This window comes from Patella vulgata, chromosome 1 (genome assembly GCF_932274485.2).
Source record: "Patella vulgata chromosome 1, xgPatVulg1.2, whole genome shotgun sequence".
In the NCBI taxonomy this organism is placed as follows: domain Eukaryota; kingdom Metazoa; phylum Mollusca; class Gastropoda; family Patellidae; genus Patella; species Patella vulgata.
The window spans coordinates 32,953,845-32,976,116 of NC_065879.2; the positions used below are offsets into that span (position 1 = coordinate 32,953,845).

The 22,272-nt window shown below is 32.8% G+C and overlaps 1 protein-coding gene across 2 annotated transcripts in view; it reads left to right on the forward strand.

The window, feature by feature from the left end:
* The first annotated feature begins 672 nt into the window (after positions 1-672).
* Positions 673-22,272, forward strand: part of LOC126814848 (ras GTPase-activating protein 3) — a 29,578-nt gene continuing 7,978 nt past the window's right edge. Inside the window, exons 1-23 of one of the 2 annotated variants that reach the window (XM_050540254.1) lie at positions 673-790; positions 3,650-3,767; positions 3,934-4,027; positions 5,900-6,001; positions 6,191-6,273; positions 7,123-7,282; positions 8,229-8,299; positions 9,687-9,815; positions 12,313-12,463; positions 13,137-13,285; positions 13,611-13,725; positions 14,215-14,289; positions 14,680-14,803; positions 16,449-16,555; positions 17,015-17,092; positions 17,228-17,311; positions 17,586-17,659; positions 18,073-18,179; positions 18,972-19,054; positions 19,254-19,324; positions 20,087-20,176; positions 20,747-20,901; positions 21,956-21,976. In XM_050540254.1, the coding sequence (XP_050396211.1) occupies positions 739-790; positions 3,650-3,767; positions 3,934-4,027; positions 5,900-6,001; positions 6,191-6,273; positions 7,123-7,282; positions 8,229-8,299; positions 9,687-9,815; positions 12,313-12,463; positions 13,137-13,285; positions 13,611-13,725; positions 14,215-14,289; positions 14,680-14,803; positions 16,449-16,555; positions 17,015-17,092; positions 17,228-17,311; positions 17,586-17,659; positions 18,073-18,179; positions 18,972-19,054; positions 19,254-19,324; positions 20,087-20,176; positions 20,747-20,901; positions 21,956-21,976 (2,293 nt within the window). In that variant the 5' untranslated portion in view covers positions 673-738. The remainder of the gene's footprint in view (positions 791-3,649; positions 3,768-3,933; positions 4,028-5,899; positions 6,002-6,190; positions 6,274-7,122; positions 7,283-8,228; positions 8,300-9,686; positions 9,816-12,312; positions 12,464-13,136; positions 13,286-13,610; positions 13,726-14,214; positions 14,290-14,679; positions 14,804-16,448; positions 16,556-17,014; positions 17,093-17,227; positions 17,312-17,585; positions 17,660-18,072; positions 18,180-18,971; positions 19,055-19,253; positions 19,325-20,086; positions 20,177-20,746; positions 20,902-21,955; positions 21,977-22,272) is intronic. The other variant, XM_050540261.1, reaches the window with a different exon arrangement.

Consider the following 22,272-nt stretch of genomic DNA (forward strand, 5'->3'; position numbering starts at 1 on the left):
TTTTCTTTTGGTGTATCTATTTTATTCTAAATGTTATATTCACTTTAATCACACTCTAGTTAGAATCGAACCATTTAGCTAGTTATTTAAAGTTCCATGGGCGGAAATATTATATCAATTTATTAGCTATCGCATATATTATAGTATCTGACCCTATTATAAATATGGCCTTCCTTCATCAAACATTATAATGTGCATTATTACACGTGGCCTTACAAAGCATAATAAAATTCAACAATTTGTTTTTTATCTAGAATTTGAAATGATTTGACCATATCTTTTCATTTATATTTTGTTTTCTTGCAAGCTATAGGCCCCTCGTTCTATGTAGGCCTACATTTCTGTGCCATTTTTTCAAAAAAAAAAAAAAAAAAAAAATTGAGGTATTAATAGGCCTATGTTATGTTATGTTTAGTTAGTTCCGAAAAGCATGTTTAAATTTGATGTAAATGTCAGCTAGATAGGGCTATGTTGATCCTGACTTAATTTCGGCCGTTTTTTTTTCAAATCAAATTAGCCTGTACTGAATCGGAAATATTTGGGTCAAAAAACAATCTAAGTTATTTGTTGACCAACTGTCTTTGTTAATTAATCTGGGGCAAGTTTTGGTCAAGTTTCCACTTCGTCAGTTTATAAATATTATCTCAGAATCATTCCCCACGTGAAGTTAAGATCGCCTTGCGAGCCGCGCCATGTGAAGTCACATCCGGTAGAAGTCGTCTAGGATGTGGGTCAAATATGGCAGAACTTGGAGATGTCAGAATAGAAGAGAGTTTGAAAGTAAAAATAGGTAAGAACAACTTTAAAACCATTTTCAGTTTCCAGAAAAGAGTTTATGGAATATTTCTGAACATGTTTATATAGTGACTCGGAGCGCAAAGGACTATTTTTGCTTCACATAACGGTTCCTTTTTTACAGCTATTCCATGGCAGTTCATTAATAAAGACACGATTGTCAAGACTCTAGCTGTATCGCATTTCAAGTTAACATGAGACTGTGTGGGATGACATAGATCGTATGTCATTTTATGCAACCGAAATAAATTCTGAAATAACAGTCAATTTGATATCTCTTCCCTGTTACACATGTTTTATGAATGAATTAAATACGATCATCAAGTTATCAAACGTAATAATAAAACCAGCCGAGTGATCAATGTTGTTAGGATTATCCAGACTTTTCATTGCTAAGGCTGAGGTGCCAATTGTAGAATCAAGAGTTTAAACCACCAAGAGAGCGAGATATTTCAGCAATGCCCTTAAACAGTAGATTTCATTACTATAGTAAACTAATATAAGTATATTGATTTTCAATGATTTTTGATAACTTGAACAACTAAATCCATGAATGATTATGAAATGTTTTGTATTATGTATATGGATAATAAACGTTAGCATATAATTATAATTAATATGGGCCGATGATGGGGCAGAACTAGAAGCCAAACAAATTATAATGATTTTCTGATAATTACTTAATGAGTTATACCTCTTAATGAGATTTTAGTGTACCGGTATTATAAATGTTTCATTACCGACAAAAGAAATAATATGAAACAACTCTTGTTGGCGCCTGGGCAATTTAGCTGCTGTGTGTGTATGTTTTGTTCCCTGGCAACCTATCTTTAATTATTGTAAAAACTGTTCAAATCAAACTCGCAAAGTATAAGAAATTTGCTGGACGACCGTGATTGCAACGAAATCTAGTGATTGATATGCATAGTGACACATTTCTTTAGACAAAACAACAAGGTTTTCATTCTCTTCTAAGTAATAAAGTACGTAATCATGAATGTGCCAGAAAATAACTGATAGATTCAAAGAACCACAGAAACATATTTTCCAGTGATGTATAACAGGATAACTGGAATTTTGTATTAAGACCCATACTTGCCATCGTGCCCCCCTCTCTCTCTCTGCCTCTCTCTCTCATTCTCTCTCTCTCTTTATTTTCAAGTTATGAAGATATGAATGTGTCAGAACATTATTTGCATATTTGAAAAGAGCCATAAACATGCCTTTCAGTGATACATAACATGATATATGGAATTATGTATTAAGACCTGTATGTTTACTTTAAATTATACACCCCCATCCCCCCATGTCATTTAAAGGAGCTAAATCGCTAACATTTGGGACCTAGAAATTGACAAAAGTGGGTCGCAACGCATATAATACAGTAATATGAATGTATGTAAACTGATTTACATTCAATGGTTTCCGTTTTTACTCCAATTTCAAATCAGTTATTTTCGGCAAAATAAGCCAGCAGTCTTAAGCGAGTGCAAATTTCTAGCGTCTGGTTATTCCAGTCTACATACGCCGTTTGATTTGGTGCGGTGTGTTTAGCCTCGTCCCTCGAGTCTCTTGATACAACTGGGGCTGAAGCGCATTATCGTACACGATTCGTGTACCAATGGTAAAATGTTTATTTTGTCTTAAATATTGGATATCAAACGCCCATCTTTTTCCGGTAAGATCACAACATGAATGTTGATTTAATTTGACAAATAAATCGTGTTTTCAATGTTGAAGATTTTGGATGATATTGAGTTAGAGACTTAGCTACTTTAAAATAGAGTTTCTTACCACCCTCTACGTTTTTCAAGGTATGCAAATATGAATGTGCCAGAAAATTATTTACATATTTGGAAAAGCAATGCACAAGCTTTTCACTTATATTTAACATGATATTTGAAATTTCGTATGAAGACCTGTATTTTAACATTGAATCCTCCCCCCCCCTCACACACACACAGTCACTTAATAGAGGTGAGTACCATCCAGATGTTCTTTTCTCAAGTTATGAAAATATGAATGCGCCAGAAAGATTTATTTACACATTTACAAAGAAAAATGTAACTACATGATATCTGGAATTTCGTATTAAGACCCGTATTTTGATATTGCATACCCCACGTCCCACCCACATTCTTGTAATCATAGTACCTTCCAAATTTGATCGTTTCTTAAGTAAATTTCTTATAGTGTGCCAGGTTGATTTCCTCTTGTTGTGTTGTGAATATCTTTATAGTGTGCTGGCGTATAGTCTGCCTGGTTGATCTCGGGGGTCGTTTTCGTGTATGTTAATAAGTAACGTGATATCCTAGATTTGCATTATATCAAAGATAGCGCTGTCGCCACTGTGCATAAGAATGCTATGCAGAAAGCATGAAGGACACGTGAGATGCGACAGAGTGCAAATGTAAAATGTAATGAGAAAAATGTTGTCACATCAAAAAACAGCATTTTCCAATAAGACATTATTTGTCATTTGACACATTTCTTTTGACGTTTTACATTTAACTTTGGCCTTCAAGGTATTTTGACTTTATCATTACCGGTATTAAGACTGTACTTTTTACATATAATCAATCGACAAGACATTTTACTTTTAGCAGAGCATTCAATATTGGCAGCGATACCCTTTCATAGACCTGTGACTTGGAAACAAGCTTTTTTCTTTTTGCTTTTTTTTCCGCAGCCCCTGTAACATACAAAGTTATAGATTAGAGCAAATGTTCAAATAGGTATTTGAATAAGTCCGAGGCCCATGTAATATCAAGCTAACCACTTTCCATTGAATAAGATTTTTGTGGTATGACAACTGGCTTATTATTTTAATATAGGGTAAATATTATTTTGACAGGTGAAGCGAAGAATTTGCCATCTCATACAGTGTCTAATAGTGGTAGAAGTACATTCTGTAGTATCAAGATTGACTCAGAGACCATTTATAAAACATCAGTTGTAGAAAAATCTTTAAAGTGAGTAGGCCAAAAATATTTTCATGATTGTTGATGATGAAAAGATTTAGTATTTTTAATTTAATTGCATATTTCTGTATCTTTCCTTCCATGTTCTTTAACCTATCACACATTAATTATTATATTGAACTGTGAATATCCTTTTATGTTTATGTTTTCTTTCTAGCCCTTTTTATGGAGAAGAATTTCAGGGAGAAATACCAAAGAAATTTAGGTTTTTATCTTTTATGGTACATGATAATGGCTCAAAAACGGACAAGGTGAAACTTTATTATTTTAAAATTGTATGATTTTGTGTCTAGATTTTTGACGATAATTGTAAATAGAGCATGAAATGGCTGATTTCTGTTCATGAGACAACCTTGACGAACACAATAACTTCCTTTTATTGAGGTAAAATGGTGCAGTTGTTCGTTAGTTCGTCAGGTGAATATTGTAACTCAGTTTGATGAAGAGTATTTTCTGCTTAGCTGGCTGTCCGCCAAATCTTTTGGAACACAATAACTCTGCGTCTAATTGAGGTAGAATGATCAAACTTGGTGTAAATGTTCATTATTAAAGTCTTGACTGAGTTTGACGATGAGCATTTTCTGCTTAGTCAAAGCACAGATAAACTATTTGATTGATTTGCTGGTAGTTTAGAAGATAATAACTCTACTTCTAATTGGAGAGAAGTAATGAAACTTTAGTCTAGACATAAACTAAGTTCAATGTGACCTGTGCTTGCAAATTGAGTCATATTCATAATGAGGAAATTTTGAAAATTGAGTTATCGTTATTATCACATTCTCCACCTCAATACCTTCAAAATGATGTATGGTTGGTTTGAATCAGGCAAAAATTGATTGAGCAATCTGATTAAAATACAGATCCTATTTTGTTTCGTTTTTTATAGTTCAAAATTTCCTTTTACTTGGAAATACTACACTAGGATCTGGAAGAGTTGTTATATATCTAGTGTTCTGGATGATGTGAGGGATTAGCCAATGAAATGGTCTGTTGCTGCGAGTTCTTGGCATGCAGTGCACAGAACTGTGGGTATCCCACTAGAAACATCAAAGCTGATTGGTTTATCAAATGACTTACGTCATAGTAAAAAGCCGCTCGTATAACCCCTGACGTGACCTCTCACTAAAATCGGTCAGATCTTCATGTAATAGAGGCCATTAAAAGTATAAAAAAACGAATTAAAATATAGATATGTATTCTATCAAATTGCTAATTGAGCTATATCCATTTGAAGTTGTCCAAGTCAAAAAAGCAAGTTTTGAGAAAAAGCAAGTTAAAGATTTCGGTATGTTTTAAAACAAAATCACATAGCAACCACGCCATATGTTTGTTATTGTGTCGTTTAATCTGAAAACAAAAATCTTAGTATATAGTCGATCCGACAATATCTGCCATCTTTTTTTCAAAATTATCGCCAAAATAGTCGCACGGTTTCCTCCATATGCGCAAACAAATTATTGAAATAAAATTGAACCATATGTTAAATCTGCCTATTGCAGGTCTTTAGTTTGGCTTCATAAGTTATATAAACTATTATAATCTACTCAGAGGGGTTGGGTGGCCGAATGGTTAATATATGCGTGTTGGTTCATAAGGTTTGTCGTGGAGTCGAGTGGCCTGGTTTCGATTCCCTGCTGGTACGTGACAGGGAGTAAGGTTGCCTGTCCAACGTCGTTGGTGTTCTCCGGGTCCTCAGGTTTTCTCTCACTGCTAAAGACCCCTATGCCCAATAGAATTATTGAAATAAAATTCAGTCATGTGTTAGTCCCGAAATACCCCCATTTCTCTCTCTCTTTAATCAACTCTCTAGATCATCGTTTGGCGGAGAGTTAAACAGATTATAAAACACAGTCGCCATTAATGATTTATTTTAAAAATGTTGATGCGAGGCTAAGTCACAAATACCAAGTACCGTTGTTACGATAATAAACAATCTATACTACATCTTGCAAAAACTTCAAATGGTGATAACTTCGCGCAGAATAAAGTAACTGGAATGAAATTTTCAATATATTCATTTTGCATTATCTATTTTAGAACTATTATAGCAAGAATGGCCTGCCCTTTATTTAAATCTTACATAATGCTTCTTTAAGTAAATAACTTTGTCTCTTTATTTGTAGATTATTGGTAAAGTAACATTAAAGAAAGATGAACTGTATAGATATCATAATAAAGAACATTGGTTTCCTTTAACTCCTATAGATGTTGATGCACAAGTACAGGTAGGGTAGAACGAACTGATCCTCAATCACATTATCATCTCTGTTCAAGATAATAATTTAATCTTAGTGTCACTATATATCATTTCATTATGTTTTAATGTTACTATAAGTTAATGATGATGTCTATCAATAGCATTTGTACATTTTTGTTGCATAAACTTACAGATTTGATTTTCTATCTGTCATCAGGGTAAAGTTCATCTTGAAATACGTTTTGATGAAATCCTCAATACTGAACCAGAATCTTTTTCTTCCCATCGAATGGCAGTCAGGTAAGAAGTTCCTAGATACTATAAATGGAGCCCATCCACTCCATAAAATTTGTATCACTGTAAGTATGAAAATGAGAAATAGTGGTTGAAAATTAGATAATGAAAAATGAATATATCAAAAATTTCAGTCAAATTACTATGTTCAGTGGAATGTTACGAGTGTTTGAAGTTTTGACAAAATGTAGCATGGGTTGTTTATTTTAAATGGCTGCAGTGTTCTAATCTTCATAAAATTGGAGCCATCCAAAGGCCCAGAGAGTTGATTATGAGCTTGCCATGTTAATAAATGTTTAAATAATGATTGATATAACATTTGAAGGCAGAAAAAAGACCTGCAGTAGACAGATTTAACTCTTACATAATGCATCTTTAATATAATTTCTGGGGGATCACGTGGCTAAGTAGGTAAGACGCTGGCTCGCTAGCCTGGAGGTCGGGTGTTCGATCCCTGCATTGGCCGAGAAAGTTCATCCAGATTTTCCGGCGTGGTTTCCCCTTGTCACTGATGCAGGACGGAGGGCCTGACAAGGACAGCTGTCTAGTCGTTCGGATTGGACGGAAAACTGAGGTCCCGTGTACATATTGGCGTGCACGTAAAAGATCCCTTGGCAGTTGTAATTCGATATAAGAGTAGGCCGTAGCACCGCTGCTCGGGCAAAATTTCCCTCATAGCAAACTGTATGGCATATGCCTGTCTTCATTAGCCGAGTTTAGGAGCAAAACAGTAGGACGTTCAACCCCATTTCATTTCATTTTATATAATTTCTATGGAGAACTACTAATACTAATAGGAATTTAAGCTGTTTTTTGAAAGATTTACCAATATGATTATATATATTTTATTTTCAGGATATTGGAATGTAGTGATTTAACAGTTATTAATGGAAGCTGTAATCCGTATGCTGTTGTCATGGTAACACATACCAAATCAAAGCACAAAGATGTCAAAAGGACAAATGTCAAGAAAAAGACAATTTGTCCCAATTTTGATGAAACCTTTTTCTTCGATGTAAGTTATGACGTTGTTATAGGTCAATGCTTTGAAAGTAATTTGTTTTGTTGATGCTTTGAGGCATGATAACCTTGAGTCTAATTGAGTGGGAGTGTATGGTTTCATTACATCAATACCTTAACGAAGTTTGATCATGAACAATTTCTAATCAGGTTAAGAAATGTGTGGAAAGCAATTTGATTGGTCGAGACTTTCAGACACAACAATTTTGATTCCAATTGGGTGACAATGATGCAACTTGGTGTCAGAGTCAGATAGTGGAGTAAGGGGAGGCCACGATAAGACGGGCCTGGCACCTAAACACTAAACCCACAAAGATGACATCGACCAATCCAGAGACGAGACACATCTGCATATATGCTGTCTCTACAGATCAACAACCAAACAATACGTTTTTTTTAATTAAATAAACGGAAGAACTTCCCACTAAATCCACTCCATGGCCTAAGGCTGCAAATGGAAAGATTGCAAAATCATATTCTAAAAACAGTAAGAAGCTTTGGCACTCCTATGTCTTGTCTGCGATATCACTTCTGTGGAAGCAGACGTTAAAGCACCAGGTAGTAGTAGTAGCAACTTGGTGTATAGTTTCATTACATCAATACCATGACAAGTTTGATGATGAACATTTTATGCTTAGGCTAAGTAGAGACTTCAATCATTTTGAATTCCAACTGTCTTCCCATCCAAACAACTAGACAGGCACTACCGGCATGGGAAAACTAACACTGAGATCGAACCTGAGTACTCCTGGTTAGTAAGCCAGCACCTTCTCCACTGAGCCACAACACGACCCCCTTTGTATCTGGATCTGCTTTGTAGTGTATAATATAATTTTAGTCCATGATTAGTATAAATTGTGTATAATAATGTAGATGTTTGTATGTATGATTAACTGAGTGATAAAATTATGATACATAATAAGGATGTATTTAACTTTCAGTTAGAAAATAAAGGTCAAAACCATGACAGGAACTTATACACATTTGATGATGCTTTTAATGGTGAACTAAGGTTTGTATATACTGTTTACATATTTTAACTCTGTGTCAATATAGTGTGCAAATGAAAATGAAATGTTGTAATTATATAGAGGATATTTGTCGTTTTAGAGTGAATAACATATTTTATTTCATCGAGAAGCTAGAAAACTTATGCATGAGTGAAAATATAAACGTTTTCTTGCTTAGAGATGAAATAAAATATGTTATTCACGACAAAACGACAAATGTTCTATTTATTTTATGATTTTACAATCATTTTAGGTAAAGACAACATGGACTACTGCTAGCCAGTGGAATAACACTTTTATTTCACTGATAAAATGCGGTATTCCACTACTGATCATAAAATAAAGTCTTTTACTTTTCCTCTCCAACTGGGCTAATGAAGATAGGCATACACCTATGAGTGAAATTTTTCATGGACAGTGTCACTGCAGGCTACTTTTATTTTGATTTTTCAAATGTCAAGGGATCTTTATTGTAGTGCCAATTTTAACAGGACCTCAGTTTTTTTTGTCCCATCTGAACAACTAGACAGGAAACCCGGGCAGGAAATCCTGAGGAACTTCCTTGGCCAACATTAGGATCAAACCCTGGATCTCCTGGCCCCGAGTTCACAAAGCATTCTCAGACTTAAGTTAAGAATTTACACAATTTTCAATCACTGTTTATGAGAAATATCTTTAATCCAGAAACACAAAACTTTGCACGTGACATAATTTCTTATTGATGTATTTGATACATTAAAACAACAGAAGTTTTATAAAAGGCGATATTTTAGTTAAAATAAGTTGAACAATTTTGAGTAACTTAAATGTAATGTATGTTTTGTGAACATGGGGCCTGGTTATTGACTAATTCACTTCATTTAGAACAATTGTATCAGATGAATGCTTTAGGGCCATTGATGAACATTTTGTTAGGTCTCGTACACCAGCAGAGTAAAGTTTATATATATTCTGTCAGTTTTGGGGATCATGGTGACTAAGTGGCTAAGACGCTGGCTTGCTAGCCTGGAGGTTGGGTGTTCGATCCCTACATTGGCCGAGAAAGTTCATCCAGATTGTTCGGCGTAGTTCCCCCTTGTCAGTGATGCAGGACAGAGGGTCTGACAAGGACAGCTGTCTAGTGGTACGGATGGTACGAAAAACCGAGGTCCCGTGTACACATTGGCATGCACGTAAAAAATCCCATGACAGTTGGAATTCGATACAAGAGTAAGCCGTAGTGCCGCTGTCTGGGCAAAATTTCCCTCATTGCACACTGTATAGCGTATGCCCGTCTTCATTAGCCCAGCTCAGAGCAGAACAGTAGGACCTTAAACCCCATTTCATTTCATTTCATTTCCTTTCAGTTTTTGGCACTCTCAGTTATTAACAAATTATATTTTATTGTAGTATTTCAGTGTGGCATGATGATTCTAAAGTGTCGAGAGAAGTTTTAGGTAACATGTTTCCTGGTGCCTTTTTAGGGGAAGTCAAAATACCATTAAGAGATTTAGATATCCAATCAATTCATAAAGCTTGGTAAGTGAGATAGGATGTTATTATCTATAACAAGAAATTGAATAAAGCTTATACTCTATTATATTATACTATAACAAGAAACGGATCGAGTATAGCTAGGTGTATAGGATATTATACTCTATAGCAAGAAATTGAATAAAGCATAGTAAATAGGGTATTATATTGTACTCTGTTGCAAGAAATAGAATTTAGATTGATAAATATAGAGTATACTCTATAACATATCTTGGTATATAGGATATTATACTCTAAAACAAGAAATTGAATAAAGCATAAAAAATAGGGTATTATGTTATACACAGCTATTAGTGGGGCGGGTTAAGGAAGAATTTTTGGTAGAATCGTGCATTTTGGGTTAAAAGCATGAAACTTGGCACATAGATGGCATCAACCCTACTGATTATTTTGGGATGTGGATCCACCTCAGCAGCTCCCCCTGGTGGTCGTTACAGCCATCTTTTCCAAAATGGCCGCCTATTCATTGATATACATATAACTAGGGGTGTCACAATAAGACATTTTTTTACAAATCATTTCAGGCCAGCAATTTCCAGATGCGAAATTGCTAGCTGAACACGATTTTTGAAAAAAAGATTTATCTATGAGGTCATTTTCGTTTGGGGTTTGCCTGATTTCAAAAATGGCCGCCAAAATTTGAAGAAAAATGAATTTCCTGATAGGATGGGTGATTATCATGCAATGTATGCCTTGTAATATATCAAATATAAGGTTTTTGTTGTAATTGAACTGAAAAATAATCTCTAAAACTAGTTTCCCCAAATCCAAGATGGCGGAAATCCAAAAAGGCGGCCACAATATATCCAAAAAGGCGGATTGATCAGATTAAAGTCATTTCACTGTTTGATTTGGTTTGTAATATATAATTTAAAGGGTTTACATTGTCACTGAACTGAAAATTAATCTAAATAAAAAAATAGTTTCCAAAATCCAAGATGGCGGAATTAAAAATGGCAACCAACATTTATCTAAAATGGCCGATTTGTCAGATAAAAGTCATTTCACTCTTTGATATGGTTTGTAATATATAATATAAAGAGTTTTCAAAGTCATTGAACTTAAAATCAAACTAAAAAAAAAAAAGAGTTTCCAAAATCTAAGGTGGCGGAAATTCAAAATGGCGGCCAGAATTTGCCAATAATGATCAAATTTTAGGATAATCGTGAATTTTCTGTTTGATATGCCTTGTAATATGTCCTCTATTAAGTTTTCGGAGTCAGTGAATTTGATAATTGTAGATGATTGTTTCAGAAAAAAGGGGCAATCATCAATCTTTCTATTGGATTGGTTTATAATAGCAAAGTGTAATAGTTTTTCGAGGGCAACTGAAATTGACTGTACTCAGGAATCTACCCGTCAGTCAATTAACCATGTGCAGAACTTACCAGTCAGCTAATTAGAATTTCAAAGAATTTAACCTTAAGACACAATAAATGTAGTTTAATTGTTTTATGCATTAAAACAAATGATGCTAATGATAATGTTAAGAATGGACACATTCTTTGGAGAAAATATCTGGTTATTCCGACCTTCCACCCCCATCCCATAACCATACAACGGGGCCAACTGAGGCATTTTTAATTTCATCTCCTTTGTCTTTGCACCGTTTTACCGTCAAAAGTTGCCGGACTTTGATGATTCAAATTCAGGCTGCCATTTTGAATTTCCGCCATCTTTGATTTTGGAAACTATTTTTTTATTTAGATTAATTTTAAGTTCAGTGACAATGTAATCCCTTTAAAATATATATTACAAACCAAATCAAACTGTGAAATGACTTTAATCTGATCAATCCGCCATTTTGGGTATATTGTGGCCGCCATTATGAATTTCCGCCATCTTGGATTTGGGGAAACTAGTTTTAGAGATTATTTTTCAGTTCAATTACAACAAAAACCTTATATTTGATATATTACAAGGCATACATTGCGTGATAATCACCCATCCTATCTGGAAATTCATTTTTCTTCAAATTTTGGCGGCCATTTTTGAAATCAGGCAAACCCCAAACGAAAATGACCTCATAGATAAATCTTTTTTTCAAAAATCGTGTTCAGTTAGCAATTTTGCATCTGTAAATTGCTGGCCTGAAATGATTTGTAAAAAAATGTCTTATTGTGACACCCCTAGTTATATGTATATCAATGAATAGGCGCCATTTTGGAAAAGATGGCCGTAAGGACCACCAGGGGGAGCTGCTGAGGTGGATCCACATCCCAAAATAATCAGTAGGGTTGATGCCATCTATGTGCCAAGTTTCATGCTTTTAACCCAAAGTGCACGATTTTTTGCTTAACCGCCCCACTATATTGCAAGACATAGAATATAGCTTGGTAAATGGGATAGAATATTATAGAATACTATTATATACTCTATAACAAGAAATTGAATAAGCTTATACTGTATTATATTATAGTGTATAAATAGAGAGTGAAATTTACTAAATATAATAAAAAATTCCAATTTCAAATATTTTTAGGTACTGTTTACAAGCCAGAGAAAATTCAAAACAGTCCCGTCTAGATCTTGGTTCTCTCAGATTAAAGATATCCTATACAGCAGATTATGTGTTTCTCTCACACTATTACAACGATCTCAGATGTTTAATATTACGATCATGTGATGTTACAGTAAGTTGTATTAATAAATTTCATACTTTGGGACCTGTGGCAAAAACAAGTCATAATTTATATCCGAAGGTTGTATGCCTTAAAAGGTTGACCTTATAATTCAAACGAACTTTAAGATATCATAATATGTGTTCAGACATACAGCAAACTGTACTGCTTGCAAAAGACAATATATCTTATGTAAATTATTTTTACATCACATAGATTTTCTAGGGACAGTCCCAATTTTCACATAGTCAGCAAAGCAAATGCTAAACCGTAGAGAAATAGGCCCAAGATAGTCTGGAAAATTTCAGCTGTTTGGAAATGATTGACATTGGAAATATTATAAGACTTGTGATTGAATGGGTACTACCATGACTACAGCACACATTCATATATATGTGATAAATTAGAACTTATTTGATTAATTTTGGACATATTATTCAAAGTGGGTCTTTGATTTTATTTTACTTGTCCATTTCTAATAAAAATGTATCCATGTGACTTAAGTATGTTAGGATTATAATTATGAACATTTCAAGGCGTTTATGATTACATTGTTTATCCAGAAATGGATTTGGGAATATAAATCCAAAAGAGTGAAGTATTTGGAAATTGATAGCAGTTCCATTGTAGAATCTGGTTTGTAAATTGTTTAATTGATTAATATCTTTGTTATTTCATTTTATAGCCCACAACAGCGAGTGCAGCTTATTTACTTGGTGAAATTGTAGATAATCGCGCAGAGGCAGCACAACCTTTACTTAAATTAACCTACCATCATGGTAAATTAGTCCTTCTAGTCAAAGCTCTAGCTTATTGGGAAGTCTCTAAGACAGTGTAAGTATATAGATACATGCATGGCAGTAATAAAGTTTATATTTTCATTTTGCTACTGAAAAATGACCAGTGTGCACATGGTAGAAGCCTGTTAATAGACTGCATGCTGTATATCTGTCTTCATTTACCAGGTTAGTGCAGAAAAGTAGGGCTGTTAAACCCTATTTCATCTTGTGTATCCATACAGTGTTATTAATGATATATATACCTCTTTCCTCGAGGTCTGGTATTATAAACAAATCCAAACTATCATGAAAACTATAAATATATATGAAATTTAATCTTGTATTGTCATTTAGTAGATTTAACCTTGTGTATATTTCAGTGATCCCAACACTTTATTCCGAGGTAATTCACTGGTCACAAAGATTATTGATGAATTAATGAAATTTATTGGGTTACCTTATCTCCACAGCACCATTAAGACTAATATAGATGATGTAAGTACACCAAACTACATTTCTCTGACCATCTATCTTGACTCCGGTCTGACGGACGTACAGGACATCTTGTTAATAATGGCAAGTTTGCCATATAGGCGTTCTATAGCTTCCATATCTGTTTGCATAAACTAGACCAGTATTCGTTCCATATGATTAGTTGAAATTTGAATTTTGGGTTAAAGGGCCAGGTACGATAATCAGGTCATTATTCCGAACTTGACAGAAACATCCGGAAAACAAAAAAAGATTGTATCAAATATTTTCTGGTCGGACATATTTATTGTACATGTATTTAAATTCATAAGTTATGATTTATACAGAAAATCTTGAACCCTAGTTTTCAACGCAGACTTCACAGAGATGAAAATCCTATATGTCAGATCCTCAATAGCTTTTTTTTGCAGCAAATAGTTTTGATGACAAACCAGCTTAATAGACAAGTAAAACCAACTTCAGTTTTTATTTTTCAATAATTTCTCATTTAAGATTTGTTCAGAACAAAAACCGTGTGAAATAGATCCGTCAAGATTAAAAGATGGTGAGAATCTCAGTGATAATATGGTAAGTAAATTATATGTATCACTTTATGATAATTTATGATAATTTGCCTGGGAACTATGAGCTATGTTTTTAAAGATATATTTCCCTTGATAGTTGATATCCTACTTAACATAACCATTGATTGGAAAATGTATTCAAGTTCCCCAAAACAGCATATTTTAGGACTTAGAATTTTGTCTAATGGTTTGGATTGTTCGTACTTGGTTTTATTTTATAATACAAACTAACTTTATTATTTGAAGGAACATATATTTTTCACAGATAATTTATTTGTATTATTTTATTGTAGAGATTAAATGATTATATTTATAAATTTATGAATCTATATCACATATTTAAATACTTGGAGATTCAAATATGTTTTAAAGATAAATAATTTGTATTTTATAGGAGAATTTAAAGAGTTATGTTTTAAAGATAATCGATAGTATTACAGGATCTGGTTTAGTTTGTCCAACAACAATGAGAGAAGTTTTTCATGCTATAAAAGAATCAGCACTTTCTCATTATTCTGGTAAGTTATCTGAATCCATAGAATATTCTTTTATGTAATTAAGATGATCATAAAACAAGATTTCTTTAAGTTACCTTGTTTGGGGGCAAGTTTAATGTGGAGTCGACATACAACCCCATTGCACTCTCCCTCACTCCAAATTTGTAAATAATATGCAAAATTTATTTAGTTTCAAATTGCCTTTGATTTATGTAGACAAATTGTTCTCCCGTCAAAAAGCAATACCCAGTAACTCACGTTTTTTCTTATTTTGAGAAAACAAAGGAAACTGTAATGAATGAATATTAAACCCCAGCTTATGCATTGATTTGACTATTGAGTTACTAGATCAGGGATGTAGCCAGGATTTGCTGAGTGGTGGAAAAAATAGCTGCCGTGTGGAGCGAGGAAAATTTGTTTGGAGGGGGGGGGTCTTTTATGAAAATTCAACCCTTCTTGGTGTATTTTTAGAGCATCTGCTGCCTTTTGTATTTGCTTCAGTGCAAATTAAATTTCCATTTATATATTCAAATTTTTACCAAATTCACTTAATTTTCATCAATGATACAGAGACTCTGCCAGGGATCTAAAAACTTTTTGACACCAACCGACCGAGCATAAAAGTGCCCCACCCCACTCTGTTTCTCAGTTTTTTTGTGGTTTTTTTTTCAAATATTACTTTATTACTTTGAGATTAAAAATTAAAACGATTCTTAAAACGTTTTTTGTGTTTTATTTGAGTACAACGAATTATGACAACAGGTAGATATTGATAATTAAAATACGTTGTTTTATTTGACTCGTGTCTCACGAATTACGACACCATTTACGACATCCAAACCTTTAACATTGGAGTGCCATAAATTGGTCTGGGTGACCTATTTCCGGCAAATATACAAATTTAAAGACCGTAGAATTGTGAAATGAATTGACCTAGACTTCTAAATATGAATAAACAAAATACAAATACTTCTTTCTTTAAACTAATTTGGGATGATAGGGTCTACTACGGCACACAAAAATAAATTATGCCTTGGCAGACATGGTTTGCGTTGGCTTTTACCATGGCTTTGCTGTTTGACGTGGTAAATTTCGAGCACCGAGCTTGTGTACAGAGAACGACGAAGGGGTTTAAATACGACTGGGTGGCTTTCTTCGATTTTTTCATTGTGCTGGGCGGCAAGCGTCTGGCCCCCCCCCGGTGTAGCTACATCCCTGCTAGGTTTTTCTGTGGCATACTAGGCAAATGAAGGAAGTTGCTAGGTTGTGTCATGGGTGTAACTGCTTACAAAATCAAAAGATTGGAAACACAAACCCTAGTAACTACAATTTTGGTCCTAACTCAATTTTGATAAAAAAGTGAGTTACTAGGTTTTGACTTTTGACGGGAGTGTTCCTCTTGCCATTTCTATGACCAATAAAATTTTTAACTTTTTATCAATATTTATATTGACAGTTCAAACTTATTTTATTTGCTAATGATTGTATGCGATAGAAATTGGGACAAATTATATAATTTTCATATCTTCTCTCTAATTGAGATAATGATTCTTGACTGAGTAAGACTATTAGTGTATTTTCATATCTTCTCTCTAATTGAGATAATGATTCATAAATGAGTAAGACTGTTAGTGTGATTTTAGAATTAGTTTTTTGTAATTTTCAGGAATGCAAACAATACGTTACCTAGTTGTTAGTAGTTTTATATTTTTGAGATTTTTTGCTCCGGCTATTCTGGGTCCAAAGTTGTTTGAACTTCGACCTGATACACAGGTAATTTGGATGATGTATTCTTTTTTTTTTTCTTTTTTATTCTATTCATTTGAGCAGAGATATGGAAATGACTACCACATTCTTATCATTTTGCTTGATTATAAGAAATTTTACCGTTTTATTGAAGTTTCTAATAGAAAAATAATAGACAATAGTACAACAGAAATCTGCCTGCAATTTAAAAGTGGTATAAAGTGGTCTAGATAGTGAAAGCATATGCTTCCTAGAGCACCACACCCATCACTTAAAAAATGATGTGAAATGTTAAAGCAAATCGGAAGGTTAGGTCTTTCCAGTCTGTGATTTAATAGAATATTGTTTAACAAGTGGGGAATCAAAAACCATGCCACTTGACTCAATGACAGACCTTATGATACAACGCGCATGTGTTAACCATGAAGCCACCCAATCCACCGTTCAAATGAAATTTAATTAATATTTCTGTTTGTTTACTTGCAGGATGTTACTGTCAATCGAACTTTAACTCTAATCTCCAAATCTATTCAAGGTTTAGTCAATATTGTTTGTGCCAAAAATGTGAGTACTAGTAGGAATGTAATTTGTTGTATATGAAATAAGTGTATACATGGAAACCAGTTTGTTTATTTCTCTTAATGTTGCTATGGAATATTGCTTGCTTCATTTAACAATTTGATTCTTTGCTGTTTATAGATCTCATTTGGTTTAAAAGAAGAGTATATGGTGCCTTTATTTGAATCATTATCTGATCCGATACATGTTGATAAAGTTAAGACGGTAAGTCAAATGTAATCATGTGATCTGATACGTTTATTATGTTAAAATGGTATGTAAAATGTAATCATCTGATATGATGCATTTATTATGTTAAAATAGTAAAGTCAAATGTAATCACCCGATCTGATATGTTTATTGTGTTAAAATTGTAAATTCAAATGTAATCATCCGATCATATATGGTAAGTCAAGTGTAATCATCCGATTCTATGCATGTTGATAAAGTTTTTTATTTTTATTATTTTTTTGGTAAAACTTGTTTTTATTATTTCCAGTTTTTAGAAATCATATCATCAAGTTGTGGTGCTCATTTACGAAATATTGAAGCTCCAATTATACTCAAGGAAGGGTAAGTTATTATTTTACATTTAAATAATGCATTATTATAAGAAAGTATTATTTATCTATCATTCTATACAATAACATATCAGCATGATAGTGTATTATTGGGTCCTTGGCAATAGCTTATAAATGATAAAGATATTTTAGGTTGCTGTTATATATTTTTGTTGCTTAATCTGTAAAGATAAATAGAGCTTGTAAATAAACACAACAGTATATTATTCTTATTGGCAATAGTTTTTAAATAGTAAAGATATTTTAGGTTGCCAATTGTCATTATGTATTTTTATGGCTTAATCTGTAAAAATAAATATTTTTATAGAGAAAAGTATACTTCATTTTGAATACAACACATATAATTTATTTTACAGTTGTGTAAGTTTCATTGGTATCTTATTGTTGACATTAATTTATTTTTAGAACTCTCATCAAAAGAGCTCAGGGTAGAAAGAAATTTGGTTTAAAGAATTTTAAGAAACGATATTTCTGTCTAAGTAACCAACATTTATCCTACTCAAAATCGAAAAGTAAGTAAACATTGATATCTTAAGTGTAATTTAAAAATTCTGACTTGAAGCTGGATTTCTTTGATGTAATCTCTTTGATAATCTGGAGTCTAGATTTATGTTTTAATACCCTGAAGAAAATACTTGAATTACTGAAAGGATGAAATGTTTACACCAAATGATCTAGCGGGGTTGGATGGCCGAATGGTTAGCATGTGCGTGCTGTGCTGTATCATACGGTCTGTCATTGAGTCAACTGGCGGGGTTTCGATTCCCCGGTTATACATGACAAGGAGTAGAGTCGCCTGTCCAACCTTGTGGGTTTTTTCTCCGGGTCCTCCGGTTTCCTCCCACTGCTAAAGACCCCTACGTGCATGTGAATTATTAAAATAAAATTGAACCATGTGTTAGTCCCGAAATGACCTAGTTTGTGTCGAGTGGACGGTAAAACCCCATTTCTCTCTCTCTCTCTCTCTCTCCAAATGATCTAGAAATGCAGATTTTACACATTGCCACAGATATGTAAACTGCATAATCTGTATTAGGACCAACAAACATACCCATGTTATTTAATTGATTTTGATCATGGTTTTATTTTTCCTTTTCATTAGAAGTTCCATATTTCCTGTTAAGGACTTTCAGGAATTAATTGACTGTGATTGAAATCAACTACTAAAGACAGACATATCTAAGAAATATTTCTTGGAATTCAATTCAAATAAATGAAATGACTATAATCAGCTTTTTTTTTAAAACTTCATTAATTTGAATTCCTGTTTAATTTATTGAAATTGTTAATATTATATTTTATAGATGAGAAACCACTATGTGTTATACCTATTGAAGATATACTGGCAGTTGAAAGTCTCCAAGAAGAATCTTTTAAAATGAACTATGTATGTATTCAATCTTCAAAACTATCTCGTTGTTATATTCATTTTGAGAAATAATGTTAGAGATCAATATCTACATTTACAAGAGTAACCGCCATTTAATCATGGTTACCCATATGATGTTTCTGGTTTTTTCCAATGCTCCTATATTATTATTTAAAATGCTGGTAGTAATTTAAATGTTTTAAAACTGTTTTTGTAGATGTTTCAAGTTGTACAACCACAGAGAGCCTTATATGTTCAAGCCAATAATTGTGTTGAAGAAAAAGAATGGTTAGTCAGGTTTTATTCCATTTTTAACTGAAAATGTCTGTTTAGTATCTTGACGAGAAAATTTTGACAGGTTATAAGATATTTTTACCCCACCTTCAAAAATATTAGTAGGACGTTAAACCCCATTTTATTTTATTTCACTTAAAAAATATCTGGCTGGTTTCTAATGTTTCATTAATATCACAAAAGAAGGTACCATACAAAAAAATATAGAAGATAAGTATGGTTGTTGTTGCATAATATGAGTACATAATATTTCTAAATATACATGCAGAACTTCTGAATTCTTTATCCTGTTTCTTAATACTTGATTAGTATAATTCTAAACAATATTTGATTAGTATAATTCTAAACCATACTTGATTAGTATAATTCTAAACAATATTTGATTAGTATAATTCTTAATAATATTTGATTAGTATAATTCTAAACAATACTTGATTAGTATAATTCTAAACAATACTTGATTAGTATAATTCAAAACAATACTTGATTAGTATAATTCAAAACAATACTTGATTAGTATAATTCTAAACAATACTTGATTAGTATAATTATTCTAGACAATATTTGCAGTAATACCAAATAAATATGCCATTATCCATATTTTTAGACTAGTAATGAATACCAGGATAAATATTGGCTGTAGAGATTGTATACATAATGCTGTAAAGATTGTATACATAATTTCTATGCACACATCAGTATATTTATATATATTGATTTTCAGATGATTGACATAAATTATTTGTATTATTTTAGGTTAGATATATTAAATAAAGTTTGTAATACTAATAAAAACAGATTAAGAACGTATCATCCTGCTGCTATGGTTAATGGTCATTGGTTATGGTAAGTATTCTAGTTGTTAGTTTTAACCTCCATAAGAGTATAGTGAACTGCATATATAAAATGAAGTTACACATTGAACAAAATTTAAATGTCAGTGTCTATCAAGCATAATGTCATCATAAGAGGAATTCTCCAGAATAATATATCACCCTGAATGTGACTGAAAGTCAGGATATACAACATTCAACCAAGAAATCTAAAAAATTTCCAACTTAATTTATGCTTTTGGTGTCGGGTATTTAGCAGGTCTCCTGAAACAAACTTTGTTTAAGCATGCTAGAAGATTAAAAAATGAGAAGAAAGCCTATTTACCTTGTGTGAAAATTTCAGCTCCAAATATTGAGTCATTTGGAAGTGATCAGCAAGACAGTGTAAGAGGTTACATAACACTTTTAGAGTGCTCACCTCCATTGGTGGGCAGATGAACGCGATTATAGGCAAGCTTATCCAGGCACAAGATCATTCCACCTTGATACCCAATCAATGTTTCCACACATAATTAATCAGTTTTATTTCTAGAAAATCTCTGAATTCTCCAGTATAGTTTTTTTATTATACGTTTTTTTTAAGCTGTAAGTCTGTAGATATGATGGCCGTAGGATGTACACCCGTATCTGGTGGTTTACCTGTCACAGAGATGAAAGTTAATATCGACTCAGATAGAGAGGTAGAAAAAATACATTCCTTGTTTCTTACAAACATGGATAAACTTGATGCTTATCAAGGTTAGTAAAATAAATATGTAAATTAAACAATCTATTGATTTTTGAGAGGGTATTGTTCATGTAATCTTAAGCTAAATTTTGCTATTAACTAAAGTACATGTAGGTGATTGGGATTGAATAAACCTAAGACATATCTCGGTGTCTAGCCAATAGTGACCCATCACTTCTACTGCTTCTACGTCCTATCTGTCATCCATCTGAAGGGTTATATAATCACTTTAGAGGTTGAACATTCATTGGTTTCAGTTCTACTTTTATTAGAGATCATTTCTTACTGTGTGGGGCACCTTAACATCTGTCTGTTTATTAAGGTGAAATCTGTTTACATTCTCCACAACTTCAGAGCTGCTGAATTTGTTTCCAACAAATTTCACATTTTGGGGCAGTTGATAAATACAGGAAATGTTTTTTCTGATGATCATATCTCTTGTATGTTATATAAAAGAACTGGTTTGTCTTGTATGTACTGGTGAATATTGTCGTGCATTAAAACTTTATTTCTTTTATTTCAACAAGTAACGGGATAATTAACAATACAATATGATTGATTGGCTCATGACTACATTTATTTGAGTTTTTAAGGTTCTTGCTAAGCTAAATTTTAATGTTAACAGATACATGGGGCCTCCTGTTGCACTTAGAAAAAAATAACACCTCACTTGTAACTACAAACACCAATTCTGGTTACTAATATGGCCTGGGAATACTTGCATATCTGGAGAATTTATAACAATTTGTTTACTGTAATAGAATTGAATTCATTTTAAATTTGAACTTTTTGATCCATTATTTTGATTTAAATAAGATTTGAATACTACTAAGCAAATTTGTGGGCTGATTTTCACTGTTTTATTCATACTTGTTGCTGGCCTTTAAAATCTATGGTAGTGGTACCCTTTGTAGAATGTGTGGTAGGAGTTTTGAAGGAATCTGTCAATTTTTGACAAATATGGTGTGGATATTGAGCTCTATATGTACAATACTGTTATAACTTTAATAATTGCATTAAACATGCATGATTAAAATTAATATTTGTTAATATCTTTTCTCCTAGATTGCATGAGGAATGCTACTGGTAAGATCTACTAATGTACATACACCATTTCTTTTATTAATATCATATATACACACTTTTAGATTTATTAATCTAATATTATAGGCTTACTGACTTGTATTAATTTAATCTATCCTACTGACCTTTATTAATTTAACATAGGCTTACACACTTTTATTAATTTAATATAGACCTACTAACTTTATTAATTTCCTTTACACACTTTTAATCCACACACAATTCTTGCTCTTGAATAAACTAAAACTAGCTTGTGTGAATGTATTAGAGTAGTCTACATATTGTTATCTCATTCTGAT